This window comes from Schistocerca gregaria, chromosome 5 (assembly GCF_023897955.1).
Source record: "Schistocerca gregaria isolate iqSchGreg1 chromosome 5, iqSchGreg1.2, whole genome shotgun sequence".
NCBI lineage: Eukaryota > Metazoa > Arthropoda > Insecta > Orthoptera > Acrididae > Schistocerca > Schistocerca gregaria.
Genome location: NC_064924.1, coordinates 638175342 through 638197566, shown reverse-complemented (window position 1 = coordinate 638197566; position 22225 = coordinate 638175342). Strand labels below are relative to the sequence as shown.

At 37.4% G+C, this 22225-nt stretch overlaps 1 protein-coding gene across 1 annotated transcript in view; it reads left to right on the top strand.

The window, feature by feature from the left end:
• LOC126272431 (28S ribosomal protein S11, mitochondrial) overlaps nt 1–22225 on the top strand; it is a 71336-nt gene continuing 49111 nt past the window's right edge. Inside the window, exon 1 of the mRNA XM_049975301.1 lies at nt 1–560. Coding sequence (XP_049831258.1) covers nt 277–560 — 284 coding nt within the window. The 5' untranslated portion in view covers nt 1–276. The remainder of the gene's footprint in view (nt 561–22225) is intronic.

Below are 22225 nucleotides of genomic sequence, written 5' to 3'. Positions count from 1 at the left end.
TACTTGTCGAATTAATAAACTGATAAAGTTGCTGTGTGTGAAGTAAGAGCGAGAAGAAATTTTTAGACACAGTTGTGTGAAGATTAAATTTGTAATGTAACGTAAATTGAGGAAAAAGGGCGTTAATTTATTTTCAACGTTTGGTCAAACTGTGTCAGTAAACACAGGAAGCTACTTCCACAGTGAAGAAGGTTTCTCTTTTGGCTATTGATGGAAGGAGGAGGTAGAGTCGGGGTTTGGTTGAGACTTGTTCGTAAATTATAGAGTTACTGAAGAATGCTTCTTAAATTTTTAGCATTAAAATCGTTAGGTTCTGTTCAAAATCAAGCCTTGCGCTTGATTAATATAAAAGCAGAGCCCTGTTCGTTTGTAGACCAACACAAAATCAAAAGTTCCCTGATCTGGGGAACATATTTGCCCGTACAGCATTGTAGAACTATATACATGAGTTCGTTCCTCTCAAAAGTGGAAGACCGTCGTGAAATGTTGGCTTCAATGCCAGCAAAAGATGAAGGTACAGAGGGAGAGAAAACTGTTGACATCGACACACTCATAAAAAGGTAAGTTCTCGTATGGAATTGTATTTCATAACTTGTTCAAAATGGCGTCCGCCCTTTTACGTGGATAAAGTTATTATATGAGCTATTACACAAATTATTTAGTTTTATTATTCTTAATTTCTAGAATTAACATATTTTGTAAACAATAGAGCTGTTTTATGGCCTAGTATATTTTGTTGGGAAAAGTATGGGAGTTAGGCCGATGGTTGATGCAATTGCCTTTTAGATATTTACACTGGAGACTGCATAAAACGTAATCTCTAACTAGAATCTAATTGTAGAGCCGGGTTGTAAACGATGATGTAAGTGAAATGAGTTACTTTTGCTGGAATTGCGTTTTTGTCAGGCTACTGCTAAATTTTATGCATGTGGGGGGGGGGGGGGGGGTAGGAACGGTATTTCCGTCATTACATGTACATTTCAGTGCATCCAAATAAGTATCAGATATGAACTCTTGCTACCGTAATTATTGACGTATGAAAGAACACTAACATATTCATAAATCATCTCATCAGTTGTGTAATGTAACATTTATTTGTATATAGATCTGCATCAATGGTCTGTAAACTTCGTTGTGTGCTGGACCTAGCCCTGAAACACTATCCTTAGAAAGTATAGGAATGAAAATAACTCTGTTAGTAGATCTTAATTTCCACTAGTGTGAAGTTTTAATCTCATATTTTTGTGGTTTGTTATAATGAAAATGAAGTGATTCACAGGTAAATGTCCCTTTATCAAAGAGTCACTGTGGGTGAATGAGGAGGAGGATGGAATAATTTAATAGTAATAATTTCTCAGTACTATAATTAGAAGACACTAATCACCCATATTTGTTATAGGTTGCTGCCATTAGATATATAGTTTAACTGAATGGGAATGGATGTACCTACACTCCATGGTACCAAATTAGCAGATTGTTTGTGCAATACAAAAACTGCCCAATGTGTGTTAGTGTGTTTTCTACCACCTTTTTCCTAAAATTTTAGTTGTGGGGTGACTGATCTGTCTGTAGCCTGAAGTGCGGGTTTGTTTAGAAGATGACAATTTCTTTGTGATATGGATGTCAAAATCACACTAACACTGTCGGCGATATATATTTAATGCCAGACTATCACGGCACTTTTTTTTATTTAATTTGTTGTGGGAGAAGGTAGATGGATCAATAATAGTCATATGTTTGATTATTAGTAAATATAGATCCACGTACATTATCCAATGATTTAATTAAATACATTGATCTCCTGTGGTTTAACTAAAAAAGTCTTAACAATATTGTACCAATTCCCTTACCAGCACACACAACAGTATCCAGACTCCACACCTTGACAGCTGTGTGTGTGTGTGTGTGTGTGTGTGTGTGTGTGTTTAATTTTTCTTATTCAGCCATTACTTGAGTGACATAGAGAAGAAATGTTAGTACTTTGTCAGTCTGTAGAAGTGATGCACCTTTTCTGAGTAGACTAAGCCATAGCTATATATTATAAAATCAAAACATAGTCTAAATGAAACACTTTCTGCTCTAAGTAACAAGTAGAATGGTCATATTTTGATCTCCCCTTCACCTGTGAGAGTTTTGGTACAGTGGTGATGAAAACATTTTGAGATTAGTTAATGACGTGCAGCTGCCCCTGAAATAAAATTTGCAAATTAACAGGAACTCTATCGGGTAAGGGATTTTGCTCTGTCAAAATGCCTTCAAACATATCCATAAGTTAACAGTATCGGGCCTCGATGAGAAATGAGTTTAAATCAGGGGTTTCATTGTGTATTGTGAAATATGTATAAAAAAGGATGTCGAGACAAATTTGTGTGCATCACCAGATCAAAACTAAACCATCACTTTCCCATCTGACCTAGATCTTCAGTTATGCTACAGTTCAGTCAGTCTTCACTGTTTCGTTAACGAATGTACGTGTAGGTCTGGTACACATAAAATCGGAAACATTTTTCACCTCAGTGGATCACCATCTCCTCAAGACCTATATAGGCCTATTAAACAACACAATGTAAGCCAGCATGCACAGGAAATAACTATGTATTGTAAACAAAACAGCCGGCTACGGTGGCAGAGTGGTTCTAGGCACTTCAGCCCGGAACTGCGCAACTGCTACGGTCACAGGTTCGAATCCTGCCTCGGGCCTGGATGTGTGTGATGTCTTTAGGTTAGTTAGGTTTAAGTAGTTATAGGTTCTAGGGGACTTAAGACCTCGGCTGTTGAGTCCCATAGGGCTCAGAGCCATTTGAACAATTTGTAAACAAAACATAATATTGACGTCTACAACTGAGATGTTCAAAAACATCCCAGATGCCATTTACATCATTCATGTCACACTTCAAAGAATACATTGATGGTTTACCAGACACAAAATAGGAAAGCTTAAATTGCTTTTAACTTCAGATCTTGGTACCAGTCAGCAAATGTAAGCATCTAAATGACACCAATCGACTGCATGACCACCCTCTGGTTAAAACGAGCTGAATCATGCTAATAGTTTCCTTTACTGCTTTGTACAGGCATTCAAACATTTTGTTATTAAAGGAAGGGGGTAGGATCAATTATATCTATGAACACAAAGAGAAATGTCAATCCAGATGTTAGCTTAAAAACTGTGTTGTTTTACTGGGTTTGGTCCTATTAGAGGTGGTTTGATATTGTCGTCCACCAACCCAACCAGTTAAGGGGGAGGGGGGGGAGTGACTCCCAATCATAGTGCAGCTTGGCAGTTTCTACATTAATAAGCAGTGCTAGAGATGAAAGAAGTGTTTAAGTGAAATGCAAAAAATCCTAAGAATGGACAAGGATCATACCTGTGTCCTTTGATATTGACTTTGCCTGTTTGGTGGCTCAGTGGTGAAGCACGAGCCTGCAGATTCAGCGATCTCTCGTTTGATCCCCAATGAACCTTAGGATTTTTATCTGTCACATATCATCTCTCTCTCATCTCAAGGCAATTTCTGTTAATATGAAAATGCTAAGTTGCACCCTAGGTCAGAGTCCACATTAAACAGCAGGTCCTCTATAACTGGCTTGGTAAGTTACTTTGAAGGTCGGAAGAAGGCAGCAGCATATCACTTCCAATATGACCATTCTTAGTAAGGCAATATTGTGTTCAAACTGACCTTTGGGCTGACTACAGTATTATTATGTGGGAGCTTGATAACCTAATACCAACCTTACTTTATACAAAGTGTCCACCTCCTTAGCAGAGTGGTTGTCGTGGCCGACTTCCATGCAGAGCCCCGGGGTTCAATTCCGGGTACTGCCAGTGGTTTTTCGTTGAAATGAGCATTGGAATGGGGCCCACTCACCCTTGTGATGTCAGTTGAGGATCTGTTTGAATGACAGATTGTGACATCCAAGGTTTGTTAAGGTGACAGTGACCAAGAGAGCAGTGTGCTAACACCAAAGCCTCTGTATACCACATCCGAATCACACCATTGGATGAGGGTAACATGATAGTTGGTCTCAATTGACCTGTCTTGAGGCCAGAATGGTGGTGCTTCTGATACAAATTGGTGTGTTTCATACCAAACATCACATGAGGGACAGCTGAAATGCAGCTAATACACAGAATAAAATCTCAGATCTCAATATTTTAGGATCTAAATCTTTGACCTGGATAAAATGAGTGTGTAAGGTGTGTAGGTTGTTTAGGGAAGATAGTTCCATTAAATCTTATGGCATGTAAACTCTGTAAACAGGAAAAGGCGAAAATACAATGAAATTCTATAAAAAAAAGGAAGGAAAAAACACCTAGAATCTGCAGTTGTGATAATGAGCTGCGGTAATAGAATAAAATTTGGAACTGTCATCCAAATGCACCAATCAACTGTATGAATACATTGATTAAAGCAAGCTTAACATGCTAATAATTTTAGTCTTTTACTGCTCTCTCTCTCTCTCTCTCTCTCTCTCTCTCTCTCTCTCTCTCTCTCTCTCTCTCTCTCTCTCTCTCTCTCTCTGTGTGTGTGTGTGTGTGTGTGTGTGTGTGTGTGTGTGTGTGTGTGTGTGTGTGAGAGAGAGAGAGAGAATTTGCAATAAATGTGGAAGGTGTGGGAACACGGAGTTTCAACACACACACGTGTCAAATGCTGTACATAAATACAAAACAGGTGTCAGAATATCTGCAGAGGAGAATCATGAAAACAGGTGTGAAAAGAGTGGTGTAAATTGATTAGATAGGCTGTTGGAGCATAGTGTGTGCTAAGAGCACCATTTCTCATTTCCAGAGTTTGAAAGCTCTGTTGTTAGAATGGAAAATACATATAGGTGGAGCAATTAAACCTGTACATCAACATAAGTTGGGTGTGACTGTTCACTCTGATGGTGGTTTGAAACATTAAATATTGGATAAAGTTGCAGATTGGTTATTATATTGCATGCCCTCTTGCACACCACTTTCTTCCATATATATGTTTTGACTTGGAATATGCTATAATGGCACTGTGCGTACAAGAGGTTTTAAGGTGAAACGGTGTATGTTAACAGCTATAGTGGTAGTAATTCATAGTTAATAATGTCTCAAGCTGTAACAAATGCAAAATCAGTTGGGAGAGTAGAAAAAGATTGCAGTGAGGGTTTTTAGCAGAAATCTGCCAATGTTTTGTGGGTGGACAACTACTGTTCTCCCAAGGAGACTTCCCCAATGGTGGGATCAACTTTATGAAACCATCTCTCTCTCTCTCTCTCTCTCTCTCTCTCTCTCTCTCTCTCTCTCTCTGTCTGTCTGTCTGTCTGTCTGTCTGTCTGTGTGGGGGGGGGGGGGGGGGGGGCGCGATTGTACACCTGTCCTTTTTTCCCCCTACGGTAAGTCTTTCCGCTCCCGGGATTGGAATGACTCCTTACCCTCCCCCTGAAAACCCACATCGTTTCGTCTTTCCCTCTCCTTCCCTCTTTCCTGAAGAAGCAACCGTTGGTTGCGAAAGCTAGAAATTTTGTGTGTGTGTTTGTGTGTTATTTTACTGTGCCTGTCTACCAGCGTTTTCCCGCTTGGTAAGTCTTGTAATCTTTGTTTTTAATATATTTTTCCCATGTGGAAGTTTCTTTCGATTTTATTTACATCTATATGGTTATGTGGCTTAAGTAACCACGTATTACACAATGCAGCCATTCACCCAGGTGGGCACTCAATTGCAAGTAATCAATTGAAAAACAAACAAAAAATTGCGCGATGCTTAATTGCATTAAAAATGCAGTATTACGTATAGTGGTTCTGTGGTGTAATGGATAGAATAAGGACTTCTTTTGCAGGGGATTGCTTGCTTGAATATAGTCAGGTGCATTAAATTTCATTTTTAAATGAATGACTTTGATCATTGTTGTTGTTATTATTATTATTATTATTATTATTCACTTAATGGTTTTAAATGTAATTGCTTATTTCTGTTCACATCATTTTAATCATCTTCATTTGCTCTCATTTTTCATCCTGTCATTTTTTTCCTCTTGAAGTCTTTTTATGATTTTGATTAGTTTTATATATTAATTTTGATTTAATTTCTTTCATTTTGTCATCCTATTTTTGTTCATATTATTCTTTTCATTATTTCTGGTCCTCATTTTGCGTGAATTTTGTTTTACTTGTAACCCCCTTTTGTTTAAACCACCTTATGCATTATTTTGTTCATAGTGCAATAGGAATTTAGGCTGTTATGAATGTTGGTATAATGATTACTATACAAAATAAAATTAACCCTTATAACAAATAAGATGTATTTGTGTCACGACACAGTCACCGTAAATATATTATTTAATCTTTGTTTTTTAACTGACACATTGGTATTTCAAACGATTGAGTACAACAATAATGGTAAGTCATGGATGGATGACAAAGTTATGATAAGGAAAGTTGCTACTCACCACATAGCGGAGATGCTGAGTCTCGGATAGACATCCATCCTGGATTTTCCAATAGATTGTTACCACATGCAGTGAAGATGTTGAGTTGCAGATAGGCACAGCAAGATGACAACCAGACAAGTAAGCTTTTGGCCTAAAATGCCTCCTTCCAGATTAGAACACACATGCGCGCTCTACTGTCTCTGTCTTGGCAGCCAGAGAGTGGTTTTGTGTGTACCTTCTGGGCTGAAAGCTTACTTGTTTGACAGTCTTTTTGTTGTGCAACTCAACACTTTCGCTTTGTGGTGAGTAGCTATCTATCCTTTTCATAATACTGAGTAATAGATCAATATAATTAAATTCACATTTGCAAAAAAAATGAGTGGAAAAAGAATGACATGAAGAAAAAATGAACAGACATGAAAAAGTTCATACAGTGATTAGAAATAAAAAATTCCATTTAACCCAATTAATTGAATAAAAATAATGGTCAGTCATGTGGATAAATATTTAAAAATTAAGATTTAATGCATCTGATGAGATTTGAACCCACAACTCCTATGTGTGGAGCCCTTACTGCATACATTACACAAGTCTATGTAATACTACTATTTTAACGCTATTGTGCCCCATGCAGAACTTAAAAAGAATTGTCAGTTACTCGCAAATGAAGGCCATCAGTGTGAATGGCTGTAGTGAGATACCAGGATCTTAACCTGCATCATCGTATAAAAGGTTTCAAATGTGATCCTACTGTTGGGATCTCGCTGTTAAGTCTTTAAAGCATAGCCACATAGTAGTGTGCATCTGGTATCCTCTGACACTAATTCAGTGGCAGGTTTTCAAAATTTTGTAAGCATGATAGGCAGTTTCGCCACTTGCTGGTTGATATTAAACCAGAGTATGACTGAAACAACCCAGAAGCTTGCAAGTATAACAAAGCGGACTCCCATAGAATTGATGACTCATGTTGTTAGACTTTTTGAATTTAGCACAGTATTTGATTACATTCCTTTTTTCAAGTTTTGACTTCGTCACATGGTATGATGCATGCACTATCAGTAGGTTCACGGAAACAGCTATCCTGGCACTCTTAGAGCCATAAGAGGTCAGAGCTCCCACTTAAGGCCTGACCAGACGAAAATCAACCTGAGAGTTTGGCTCAGGTGGTAGTGGGTGGCCAGGATGTATAGTGGCAATGGCACCCCACAAGCAAGAGCAGCTGCCAGTAGTGACTGCTTTCACTGTGTCAACTGTCACGCTGTGGGAATGGCCGAAATTCATTGCAGCTTGCATTTGTAGTACGTATAACAGTGCTGCCTCCCACTGCTTTTGCCACACAGTAATTAAATGTGCCAACCGGTGCACATAGCTGCTGCAGCTGGCAGCAGATTTGTACACTGAGACAACTTGGTACCAGCAGCAGCCACCACAGACTGGTGGCAGCACTTTGTGACTGGCACAATACAGGATTTCAGTGACGCAGGCTGGATGTCATGGCTCAAGGTCACACGACCTAGCCGTGTTCTGTCTGGCCAGGCTTTCAACTCAACCGATCCAAATATGCATAGATCAATAGGAGCATTAGGGAAAAAAATTGCATTACTTTCTCGGCTCTTCTTGTATTTTTACTTACTGGGTATTAGCTATTTTCCATTTTTCACAACAGATGTTGCATACAAAATACTGTAAAATTCTTTGTATTTAATGTGTCTGCCTACCAGGTGGGAGCAGATCAATGCATGAAGAAAAACATACAAGAATAAAAGACTCAGAAGCATTCAGAATCTGATATTCATTCCCTGTCTTTGCACAAACCCCTGCCCAGTCTTCCTATCTAAACCAATTAGAGGTTCTTATTCTTTTATTTTTATTTTTCAGATGAAGGAACCTCATGTGCAAAAGCTTGTGAATCTTTTGCCTTTGTGTGTATTGATCTTCTTGCTCTGACCTGGTAAGTAGAAATTATGATATTCTGTTTCTTTACATTACTTTCCATTTTGTTTAGGGCTCTTTTGATTTTATTTACAAATATCCCCATCCTGTCTTATCAGCATGTTATTAACTTTTCCTGTATAAAGTTCACTCTTCACAAGAAAACTTTTGCAACAAGGAAAACATATTTTACTTTACCATAATAAGTCATTGAGAATGTGGTATTTTACATATAGATCTTTAAAATGAACAGTGTTTTCATAGATTAAAGGCTTCTGTCTGAAGTGAAGTGTTTCTGAAAGAGACTGTTTTAATCCTACAAACAACTAGGACCATGAGTGTAGAAAAACTCTACAACAAAGAAAATCGCCTGTTACAGTTGCCTGATGTGAATAGAATGTTAGTACTGTCACACTAGATACTCATTCTGAAAATCTTGATTTCCCCCTCCCCCCTTTTCTAATGGCCCATTTACACCCAACTAGCTCTCATCAATCATATAATTTTATATCAGATTTTTGAATGTACAAGGAGCAAGCTCCGCATAAAGAAGTGTTGCGGAAGAGAATACATTCTCTGTGTAATGGATGGTTTTGCTCGTATTTGAGTATGTAAAGAATATTTTAGATGACTCTAACTTCTATTGCATTTCAGTTGCAGTAACCGATTGCATAAGAATAAATAATAGCATTGCAAACAACCTTTCAAGACAATAATCTGACAATGTTATCATTTTTAAGTGTTGTGAACAATGCACTGCTTTTTCTTGCCATGTGCGTTAATGGTGTGTCGGCTGAAAAAAATGTGTTGTTTAATGCTTGGGAGTAAAACCCTTGCTTATATGAATATACAAAGGTTGCTTAATAGTGTTTCCACAAGCTAGTGATTATTACTGGCAGTGTCAAACTACTGCTTTTGCGTGTCTGTCTTAGAATAACACTTAATTTTTAATTTTTCTTAAAATTTAATTCCTAGCAATAAATTGTAATAAGGTGGAAACACTTTTACATCACTTAGCATTATGCTCTCTCTCCAGAATGTTTTCAAGCGAGTGAAGAGATTTTTACTTGTCTCACTCTTGGCACGCAAGAGGATTTTAATATCTCTAATGGAATAAGAAAACAGGTGAATTCGAGGCAACTTAGTAGTTCCTACAAAAAGAAGAGGAAAAAAAAAATAGTTACTGCTCAGGATTAAAGGCCAGAGTTTGGCAGTTGCTACTGCTGGATTCCTTCTGTTTGCTGTAGATTATGCCTAGGTGTCTCAGTAACAATATTGGTGCCATTAATTAAAAAGTAGTTGAATAAACATTAGAACACCTGTTTGCCAGTCCTTCATGTAAATTGTATCTTATAAGATAATCTTCCTTTATTACTTATTTAAACCCAACTGCTTGGGATTAACATTAGATTGTCAGTTAGGCAAACTTTTTGTCATTAGTTCAGTGGAGATTATTGTTATTAGATTAAATATTTGTTTGGGGACTTTTATTGTGCTAAAAACTCCACATCATATAATTACAACACAAATTTGGTTGAAATAGATTTAGAAGACTTTTGACGATTGCATTTCCGTTTAGGTCCAGTGGCATAAAAGTTGACTAAGAAGCAACGAACACTAGACAGTTGCTGATGAACTGAGAAACTGCTGCAACCACAGCACAAATACTAAAATAACTCCAAATAAATTTGGTCCCTTTGTAAACATCATAAAAGAACTTTGTGAGAATTTACAATCTGTGCCCCACTTTACTTGAATCTAAGCTGCACCCGAAACATGACTCGAAATCGGGGGAAAAAAAATTTCGTGAATCTAAGCCGCATCTGATATGAGACTCGAAATTCAAGAGGAGAAAAAAGTTTTAGACTGCACTGCCAAATCGAAACAAAGTTGGTCCATTGTAACATGAGACACAATTTAGGTCGAATGGATGAAGATACAGCTACAGTAGTTTGGCTCGAGTCATAAGCTTAGCAGTTAAGCTTTACCAGGTAGCCATTGCTATGCGTCAGGCGCTCCGTCCGTATTTATAGGGGTACTCTTCCTTTTTCACATGCTTCGTCTAGTTTGAATCATTTACTTATTTTACATTGATCTGATAAACACCTACAACAAAGAGAACGGCACTTATGTCACTCTGAGCTGAAAATGCATTATTGTACTGTGTCATGAATTTTTTGTCGCATTCTGATAATGAGTGTTCATGACCTGAAGCCGCTTGAAGCATGGCTTGCTTTTGTGCGTGCTACTGCCGCTTACAATAAAAAAAGAGAGGAATTGTCTCATTAGCGAAACAATGGCAAGAGACTGCTATTTGTTGTTACTTACACTGCTGCTTTCTTTGATACTGATCAACAAGAACCAAGTAATAGACTGCATATGATAGATGATGATCTGAACGAGAGTTTAGCGAAAATTGTTCTCCATTTGAAAATCTTTGCTGACGCCTCTTTCATTACATTCTGCACAGAAATTAGTCATCTTAGATTTAAAAATCTTAGCAATTGCTGTGCTTCATTTCTGACTGTATCACTATTCAGCATAAGAATAATACGAATATAAACATGACATGATATGTATAGTCTTCAGAGTTTGCTGTTGTCATTCTAGTTCCATAGTTTATTAGGCAGACAGGATTTAAATGACATAGCAGCAAAAACGAAAGAATACATGGCATAATGTTTCCATTCGTATTATTCCTATAGTGAAGAGAATACTACATGTGATTCACGATTCATAAAAGTTCATATTAGCAACCATCTCTCGTCACAGGTAGGAAAAATTCAGAATGTAGAGTTGGCCATATTGACATACATGGCCTAAACAGTCTTGCCAGTTGGATTTTTGTAGTAGATGACTTAAAGTACAGTGTGTGTTGTTGTCTTCAGTCTGTAGACTGGTTTGCTGCAGCTCTCCACGCTTTTCTATCCTGTGCAATGCAGAGTAGCAACACTTATAAAATGAGAATGAAAATAACTTAGAAATTAAATGCTGAAATTTAAAACAAAATTTTATTAGGTTTGTAATACATCTTATACGAAATATATAAAATGTCAGTCATGATTCTGAATCACTATCACTCAATTCTTTGCTGCTCTTTTCTTCATACAGAGCCTCGTCCTCCGTACCATCTAGTGCATTGGATATAGAACATTTTTTAAATGCTTGTTGCACAGTCTGATTTGGAACACACTTCCATGCATCATATATATATTGGCACACTTGCGACAAACTTGCGTGTTTTACACATCCTGTTGGTGTCAGTTGTCTGTTGCTTTCCAAAAGCCAGACTATATGTGCGTTTAAGCTTGTCCTTAAATGGTTTATTCAAACAGACGCCAAGTGGTTGCAGACTTGACGTCATTCCGCCTGGAATTACTGCGATGTAAAAACACTTGTGTCTTCCTTTCCTTGCCGTCAACTGTATAATTTAGCGGGATGTCAAAACATGCAGTAGTTGGGTCAGAATTTCCTATCTGACCCACACGGTATTGCTTTTCTGTGTGCCACCCAATTATGAAGCGCTTAAATTCTAGAAGTTTTTCTTCATAATTTTTCAGCAGCTTCTGTGCAACTGAAGTTCACCTATGAAGTAAAAAACCCCAGCACTTCATAAACATACCAATCCAGCTGTGACTAGCCTTAAAATTTATGATGTTCTGCCCTCTAGCAATTTCATGTGCCTTAATTTTTAAAATTTGGGTGTTCACAGGCAGGAATTTCTGACACTTCATTAACAAATTTATTTAAAATCACTTCTGATGCATGATATCAGCCACACTTTGGCCCACTAAATGCATTCCTGCTACTTGAACATCCAAATGATTTGTCTGTCTGCAGTCGCCATCGTCTGATATTACTCTCATCAATCCTGTATCGCAGGCCTGCGGCACGTTTAGAACTTTGTTCCGCAAAAGAAATGACTCCCCTCTTGAATTAGGCACTATAATGAAAGCGCTTCATTATGGTTCACTAACACCAACAAGCTCTTCACAAAATTCCACAAAACAATAGGTGCCATTACGTGAAATCTTAATGAGCCCCAGCATATCCACTAATGCAGCAATCCTAAAGCCTTGTGCATTGTTGGTATTTTTGTGTAAATAAATTTATTTTCATTGCTACAAATATTTGAAAGGCTGCAACATTCAAAGATGGACAAAATGGAATTTCTATTTACTTTGTTGGCTAATGTTTGAAAGTGCTGTGGTTGAAACTCGGGCGGAGAAAAAAGCTCATCTTCTACCCTCTTTTTTTTTTTTATGAACAGCAGAATGTCAAAAACATTAGGACAAAGACTATGGAGTACCTCTTAACTGTAAATTACTGCCGATGAGTATGACGTCAAAGCTGTTTGCATTAATTTCATTTGAGCTGGGCTCATGTGCTGTTGCGTATCTCTTCCTCCCTCCGGCTTCTTGAAGTGTGGCTGTTAGCTGTATCAACAGTAGTAACAAGGAGCTAGGTGCTACCCAGAAAAATTTTACGGGTGTGCCCAAGTTGCCAGACTCAAACATGCACAGAGCAGTCTCAGTTGTTGTCTGGAGGTCATTCTATGTGAGCTGTGTGTAAATTTCGTGATTTTGCTGTTTCCTCTTCATACACAGTTCTCATGTCAAGTGAAAATAAAATGAAATTTTGTGACTGGGAGCTAACAAGTAAATTAAAATACATTCACGTAATTATGTAAGGCTAAAATATGCTGTTAGTTTTTCTGATTTTATTTTACTTCCATGTTTTTGGCAGTCAAGCATTAATTGCCTCGCAGAACAATGAAGTTATTTGTATCAGTTTGCTAAATAAATGTGGCTTTCATTAATCTTTCCCACAGAGGCAGTAAATGGACCACAGAGGCAGTAAATTTATTGGAAACAGTGTTTCAGTCCACACTGTTGGCCAGTTTCAACTGGTTATTGAATTTAAAGTGCACATTTTCATCTTCTGGCACGTATGGCGTTATGCCATAATAGCCAAATATGAGAGAATACAGTACTCGTACTTCAAGAAAATTTGCATCCCTAAAAGCACACAGAAAAACCTAATATCAGGTTAGGCCAACTTCATTGTGAATTGGACATACAAATGTGCACTTTAAGCTGAATTATGCATTTGAGTATGTTTATGAAATTCTGATGCTCCAGTATCCTCTGCTGTTCTATTCTTTTTATGATCTCTTGTAAGATTTCTTAATACGAACATATGGGCTTTCTGTGTCATTGTAGCTGCCCAGGCTCAGTAATGCCTTTTTCTGACAGTCTATGGCTGAAAGGATTCTTATTTCTAACAGGCTGCAGAAAAATATTGTGAATGGTGCTTTGAAAAGCACACACAGATATTAATGTCATTGAGTAAAATTTCGCTGGCACTTTTGTGTGATGTATTTTAAAGTGTAACACATGTAAAAAGACCGAAACCTTACCTTTTCTTGCAGCTACATTATGTACATCAATTTAAACCGTTAACTTTTCCCGTATGTGTGTTCACACTGCTTAATGGTGATTTTGCTATTGGCCGACTACATCACGTATCCTAAGCTCTAAATATCTGCAGTCATTGGCTTGAGAGATCACGTGACATGAGCTACGTTGGCCTACAAAAGGACGTTTTAATCTTGATTTCAATGCATCAGAAACTAATGTGCTGTGTTTGGTGGAATTGGAATCTATACTTTCGTATTACGGGTACGACAATATGCAGTGTAAATGATGCTGCACATCAAAGATCTTTCCAAAGCTCTTGCTAAGAATTCCATAGCCAAAGAAGCTGCATGACTTCATAAATTATCAGTCAGTTGACTTTGATCCTTTGTCATTGGAAGATTGATGATGTCATACAATGCTTACAACTTTTTGAGGGCAAAGATCTAAAATCTCATTAAGAGAACCACATGTTTCTGTCTGTTGTTTTACCTTCTTATAGAAATTGTCCAAATATGAAATAAGTATTTATGACTAAGAAAGATTTGGAAGCCCATATTATGCACTATAAAGCACATCTAATAACAAAAGGTTTTGTGCTCAGAAGCAAGGCCTGGACTATGATGAAACACATGCATCAGCTGCAAGATATAACCCATTAAGGCATTTATTTGTTATGGCAACTAATCATCATCTTGACAACAACCACCTAGATGATGTCTTGGCTTTCTTGCAAGGTGACTTACTTAAAGAGATTTATGTGAAAGCTCCTGAAGTAGATTCAGTTACAAAGACAAAGATTTGAAAGTAGACAGTACACTATTGAATCTATACTTAGAAAGGTCAGTAGATGACGCGTGTCTTTTTACGAAAATCAGAGTTCAGGCATATTAATTGTTGCTGTTTATGTAGATCATATGCAAGTTATCTGTAATAGATAATGACAGAAAAATGTTTTCAAAAACAGCCTAGGAGAAAAATTACAGCTGGAAGAGATTGGTGAAGCTAATAACTGTTTAAACCAAACAATGTAACATCGAGCGACTGTGTGTGTGTGTGTGTGTGTGGGGGGGGGGGGGGGTTGTGTTTGCATAAATGTGTGTATTTTGTCTAATTTTGACAAAGACCTTGTTGGCCAAAAGCTAATGGTGTGATGCTCTTTTTGTTGTACCTTTCTGTGACTCAGCATCTTTGCTATATGCTGAGTACAATTATCTTCGTTGCTGTATAGTAACTGTTTAGGTATATGAATTATTAGGAACTGCGAAGAAGGTGGATAGACCAAACTTAACCATGTGGAGCAATTTATTGATAGATGAATGTGAAAGAGCTTGACCCACTGTCTACATCATTGGACGACAAGCAGGAGCTCACTCATGGCGAGAGTCCAAAAACAGAGCAAGAGAAAGAAGCTATTAAAAGCATATGCTGTCGTGAAGCCGTGGGAAGTATGTCTGTTCAAGAATGGGCCTAGCTTAAGCAGTAGAATTTTCATCAGTTTTTCTAATAATCCAGTTATCTGTACTGGCAGATAGTCAAGAGTCTTTAGATATCTAAAAAGTATATAAAGCTATTCTTTCTTTAAGCAGAGGACTGCCACATAATAGCTTACTGTGATGCAGGCTGAGCCAGAGACAGATAGTCGAGAACTGGATATCAATTTAAATTTCAGTCAGCAGTGATATCCTGGTAGAATAAGAAACAGATGACAGTAGTGCTACCCACAACTAAGAATGTATAGCCCTGGCCTCAGCATGTCTGGAGTCTCATGGGTTCAGAAGTGAAGACCGAAATATCTCCAAACTCTAAGAAGGATCCTATGAAACTACCATGTGACAACAAACCTACTACCGTATTAACTCGAATCTAAGCCGCACTTTTTTTCCGGTTTTTGTATTCCAAAAAACCGCCTGCGGCTTAGAATCGAGTGCAAAGCAAGCGGAAGTTCTGAAAAATGTTGGTGGGTGCCGCCACAACTAACTTCTGCCGTCGAATATATGTAGTGCTACCCAGGCACGCTTTGTAGGAACAAAGATAAATACTGGCACTAAATCCTGTGCGTCAGTAAATAAATTAAAAACAAAAAAAGGTGGAAGACGAGCTTTTTTCTCCTCCCCGATTTTTGACCACTGTATTTTCATACATTATCCAACGAAGTAAATACAAATTCCGTATTGTTCATCTTCAGATGTAGCAGCATTTCAATGTACTATGAAAATCCAACCGGCAAGACTGTTTGGGATGTTTGTCAATATGGCCAACTCCACATTCTGAATTTTTTCCTACCTGCGAGAAGAGATGGTTGCTAATAGGAACTTTTATGAATTGTGAATCGCATGCAGTATTCTCTTCACCATAAGAATAATATGAATATAAACATTTTACTATGTATTGTTTAGTGTTTGCTGCCATCTCATTTAAATCCAGTCTGCCTAATAAATTACGAAACTAAAGCAAATGCGGAAGAATATACATTTCATGTCATGTTTATATTCGCATTATTCTTATGCCTAATAGTGATAGTCAGAAATGAAGCACAGCAATTGCTAAGATTTTTAAATCTAAGATGACTAATTTCTGTGCAGAATGTAATGTACTAAAGAGGCGCCTGCAAAGATTTTCAAACTGAGAAAAATTTTCGCTAAACTCTAGTTCAGAACATCTTCTATCATACGCAGTCTATTATTTGGTTCTTGTTGATCACTATCAAAGAAAGCAGCAGTGTAAGTAACAACAAATAGCAGTCTCTTGCCATTGTTTCGCTAATGAGACAATTCCCCTCTCCTTTTTTTAATTGAGCGGCGGTAGCGCGCACAAAAGTAAGCCATGCCACGAGCGGCGACAGGCCGTAAACACGCACTATCAGAATGCGACAAACAATGCATGACACAGTACAGTAATGAATTTTCAGCTTAGAGTGACGTAAACACCTATAACAAAGAAAATGGCGCTTATCAGATCAAAGAAAAATAAGCAATCAATTCAAACCAGACAAGGCACGTGAAAAAGGAAGGGTATCCGTATAAATACGGACGGAGCGCCTGACGCATAGCAATGGCTACCTGGTAAAGCTTAACTGCTAAGCTTATGACTCGAACCAAACTACTGTAGCTGTATTGTCATTCATTTGATCTAAATTGTGTCTCATATTACACTGTACCAACTTTGTTTCGATTTGGAGATGCGGCCTAAAACTTTTCTTTCCCCTTGAATTCAGAGTCTCAAATTTCTGGTGCGGCTTAGATCCGGGAAAATTTTTTTTCCTTGATTTCGAGTCTCATTTTTCAGGTGCGGCTTAGATTCGAGTAAATATGGTATTGATGTGTCTTGAGGCTAGTGGCTAAAAGAGTCGAACTAAACACACAAGACACCACTTTATAAGAGGAAAAAATAGTCACCTCAAGTAGCTGTGTTGCATGAAACTTCAGGCCAAATGCTTGCAGACACGATGACAAAACCTCTGGCAAAACCTTGTCATCATCTGATGCTACAAGATTTTGGACTGAAAATTTGTTTTTTCAGGTGTTGTTCTAGAGGTGTTGCGATTATTAATTTCGACTATACCTTACTTCTTTGTAGAGGCTTATCTCACTAGGGGTAAGATAGATACTGCCTACAGGAAAATTAAAGAGACCTTTGGAGAAAAGAGAACTACTTGTATGAACATCAAGAGCTCAGATGGAAACCCAGTTCTAAGCAGAGAAGGGAAAGCAGAAAGGTGGAAGGAGTATATAGAGGGTCTATACAAGGCCGATGTACTTGAGGACAATATTATGGAAATGGAAGAGGATGTAGATGAAGATGAAATGGGAGATACGATACTGCGTGAAGAGTTTGACAGAGCACTGAAAGACCTGAGTCGGATCAAGGCCCCCAGAGTGGACAACATTCCATTGGAACTACTGACGGCATTGGGAGAGCCAGTCATGACAAAACTCTACCATCTGGTGAGTAAGATGTATGAGACAGGCGAAATACCCTCAGACTTCAGGAAGAATATAATAATTCCAATCCCAAAGAAAGCAGGTGTTGACAGATGTGAAAATTACCGAACTATCAGTTTAATAAGTCACAGCTGCAAAATACTAACGCGAATTCTTTACAGACAAATGGAAAAACTGGTAGAAGCGGACCTCAGGGGAGATCAGTTTGGATTCCGTAGAAATGTTGGAACATGTGAAGCAATACTAACCTTAAGACTGACCTTAGATTAAAGATTAAGAAAAAGCAAACCTACGTTTCTAGCATTTGTAGACTTAGAGAAAGCTTTTGACAATGCTGACTGGTATACTCTCTTTCAAATTCTAAAGGTGGCAGGGGTAAAATACAGGGAGCGAAAGGCTATTTACAATTTGTACATAAACCAGATGGCAGTTATTAGAGTCGAGCGGCATGAAAGAGAAGCAGTGGTTGGGAAGGGAGTGAGACAGGGTTGTAGCCTCTCCCCGATGTTATTCAATCTGTTTGTTGAACAAGCAGTGAAGGAAACTAAAGAAAATTCGGAGTAGGTATTAAAGTCCATGGGGAAGAAATAAAAACTTTGAGGTTCGCCGATAACATTGTAATTCTGTCAGAGACAGCAAAGGACTTGGAAGAGCAGTTGAATGGAATGGATAGTGTCTTGAAAGGAGGATATAAGATGAACATCAACAAAAGCAAAACGAGGATAATGGAATGTAGTCGAATTAAATCGGGTGATGCCGAGGGAATTAGATTAGAAAATGACACACTTAAAGTAGTAAAGGAGTTTTGCTATTTAGGGAGTAAAATAACTGAGGATGGTCGAAGTAAGTAGAGATGATATAAAATGTAGACTGGCAATGGCAAGGAAACATTGAGTTAAAATCGAGTATAGATTTAAGTGTCAGGAAGTCGTTTCTGAAAGTATTTTTTATGGAGTGAAACGTGGACAATAAGTAGTTAAGACAAGAGAATAGAAGCTTTCGAAATGTGGTGCTAAAGAAGAGTGCTGAAGATTAGATGGGTAGGTCACATAACTAATGAGGCAATATTGAATAGAATTGGGGAGAAGAGAAGTTTGTGGCACAACTTGACAAAAAGAAGGGACTAGTTGGTAGGACATGTTTTGAGGCATCAAGGGATCACAAATTTAGCATTGGAGGGCAGTGTGGAGGATAAAAATTGTAGAGGGAGACCAAGAAATGAATACACTAAGCAGATTCAGAAGGATGTAGGTTGCAGTAAGTACTGGGAGATGAAAAAGCTTGCACAGGATAGAGTAGCATGGAGAGCTGCATCAAACCAGTCTCAGGACTGAACACCACAACAACAACAGGCTAATATCCCAGCTGGACCCCCTGCAGTCATTCTCTCTGGTATGCCCTCTTTTTTTAGTTGATTAATGAAAAATATTTTGGAATTTTGCACGACACTCAATAACATTTAAATAGTAGCATCATACTGACAGGTTGTGTAGGGTAATGGATAGGGTAAGGCTTTGATGTGGAAAAGGTCATGGGTTCAAATCTTGTCAGGTACTAAAATTTTTATTGAAAAAAAAGTAAATCTTTTAATGAAAAATACGTTTTTGACACTATTGCACAGTCAATATAAATAGATAATTTATTAAAAACAAAGATTCCAAGACTTACCAAGCGGGAAAGCGCCGGTAGATAGGCACAATGAATAAAACACACACACACACACATCCATCCATCCATCCATTTTCTTATTTGTTATTTAAGTAATTGAAATTTTTAAATATTTTAATAATAGATAAATATAATTAAATTCATGTTCTCAAAAATTGCAAGTGAAAAAAGAATGGTATAAAGAAAAAATGGAAGCATGTGAAAAAATTCGCATGATAATTAAAATTTGACGTAGGAATAGAAATAAAAAAAAATTACATTTAATCCAATTAATTGATTAAAAAAATTGGTCCTTTTGATTTTTGATAAAGTTTTAATAAACAAGGCACTTAATGGGATTAGAACCCACAACCTTCAGCCCGTGGAGGTCTTACTGTAGACATTACACCACGTAACCAATGAACATAAATCTCTTTTAACACTACTGAGTGTCACATAGAACCACGTAGAACTTGGATCACCCCTGCTATAAGTGATTTCAAAAAGTCAGTTTCACCACATGGATCTTTTCGTGTTGGACAAACTTGCAACATTTATGACATCAAGTTCCTGGAATGTTGAATGATTGTGAATTGATTTGGAAGTAGCTCCAGGAATACATATATTTGTCTGCCCCTTCTGCAGCCGAGACACCATACAGGGATTTAAACATTCTTTTGAAGATTTTTAAACATAAAGTTGTCGATTGTGATATCTCGTGTGGCTTTGTACAAACTTGAAAAATCATTTATGGCATCCCTCCTGCATCTGTTTGTCTTCTTTGATCCTAATTTGTCTTCTGATTCAAAAGTTAAATTGGGCGCTGCACTGAATCATGAGGTGAAACCAGCAGATGACAAGTTTAAAGGGGTTCAAGTAGTAATCAAATTCCAGAAATTATCACTAACGGGTTTAAATTATTTATTTCAAATAAAACCGGACTATTCTATCTTTACTAGGCAGGACGTGTGTGAAAGGTTCTTTAAGACAGATACTTTGCATTGGTATAAAAATGATTTCGTCAACAGTCTAGAATTAGTGAATAATGGCTATGAATAATAATTGAAAATTATCCTACAAAAGAAGGCAATCAGCTTATGGATTAGTTCAATAATTATTTAGAAAAAACACGAAACAAAAGCAGTGCATACTTCAGGTTTCTAAGAATATTGTTGAAAGTTTTCGTAGTATATTTGACTATCAAAGAATGCATATTTATATAAAAGAAAATATTTTTCTCATCTTCCTTTCCACACACAATTTGTATGTAGTGCTGTTGTAAATTGAATTACTAAAGTTAATAGAACAAATTTAACAGTTTGAAAGTAATTGCTTAACCAGACAGCTGTAATAGTTTTAAAAAGTCCAAATTACACACACAGTTCATCGTTTCTGAAGAAGAGAAATTTGTTAACATCGAGTATTGATTTAAGTGTGAGGATGTCATTTCTGAAAGTATTTGTATGGATTGTAGCCATGTATGGAAGTGAAACATGGACGATAAATAGTTTGGACAAGAAGAGAATAGCAGCTTTCGAAATGTGGTGCTACAGAAGAATGCTGAAGATCAGATGGGTAGATAACGTAACTAATGAGGAAGTATTGAATAGGATTGGGGAGAAGAGAAGTTTGTGGCACAACTTGACCAGAAGAAGGGATCGGTTGGTAGGACATGTTCTGAGGCATCAAGGGATCACAATTTAGTATTGGAGGGCAGTGTGGAGGGTAAAAATCGTAGAGGGAGACCAAGAGATGAATACACTTACCAGATTCAGAAGGATGTAGGTTGCAGTAGGTACTGGGAGATGAAGCATCTTGCACAGGACAGAGTAGCATGGAGAGCTGCATCAAACCAGTCTCAGGACTGAAGACCACAACCACCACCTTACTTGTTAGTCTTTTGCATTCCTATGGGTAATTATGGACACTCTATTCTCATAGGAATTGTTTGTCCTGTGAAACAATGGTAAAAAAATAACCACCGTACTTCGTGTGTCTGTAACTTGATGGATTAAAGTTTTCCATGCATTATAGTAATTATAGATTAGAAAAATACTGTGAAAATGTTGATTGGAATACACTCTTCAAAATTTTGGGATTATTAGACATCAAATAAAGAGCTATCCAAAACTTCTTCAGAAACTAGGCAACAGTTAAAAGAATCGAAGGGTACGTGTTTATATTCATATATCACTGTAAAATGCTCTGTGGACGGAGAACTTTGAAATAGTAAGGCAGGCACTAATGAAGAAGAGAGCGAGACAGAATTATTTAACCTGTATGTAGAGCAGGCAGTAAAGAAAATGAAGGCGAAGAAATAAAAAGTTTGAAATTTGAGTGACATTGTAATTCTGCCAGAGACAGAAAGAGTTGGATCATGAGCTGAATGGAATGGATAATGTTTTGGAAGATTGCTGTAAGATTAACTTAAACAGAAGTGAAAGTAAGGTAATATATAATAATTAAATTACTTTGAGCAAATTAGGTTAGGAGGAAATGATACTGAAAATAGGTGACTTTTGCCAGCTGGGTAGCAACATCACTGTTCATAGCAGACTGGTAGTATGGTAGCTTTCAAAGCAATCTGAGAAAGAGAATTTATTAACATCTAATAAAAATTTTGTGTTAGGAAGTCCTTCCTGAAGGTATTTTCTGGAATGTAGCCTTATATGGAAGTAAATATGTATGCTAGAATAAAGGCTAGAGAATAAAAGCTTTTGAAATGTGGCTTTCCAGAAGAAAAATTGAATATTATATGGGTAAGAAGAGTAACTAAAAAAGAGGGGAAAGTGCTTGATGACGCAGCTTGACTGAAAGAAATAAATCTTTCATTCATTTCTTGTGGGCCTTTGTCCCACTACAACTCAGGGTCGGCCTTGTTAG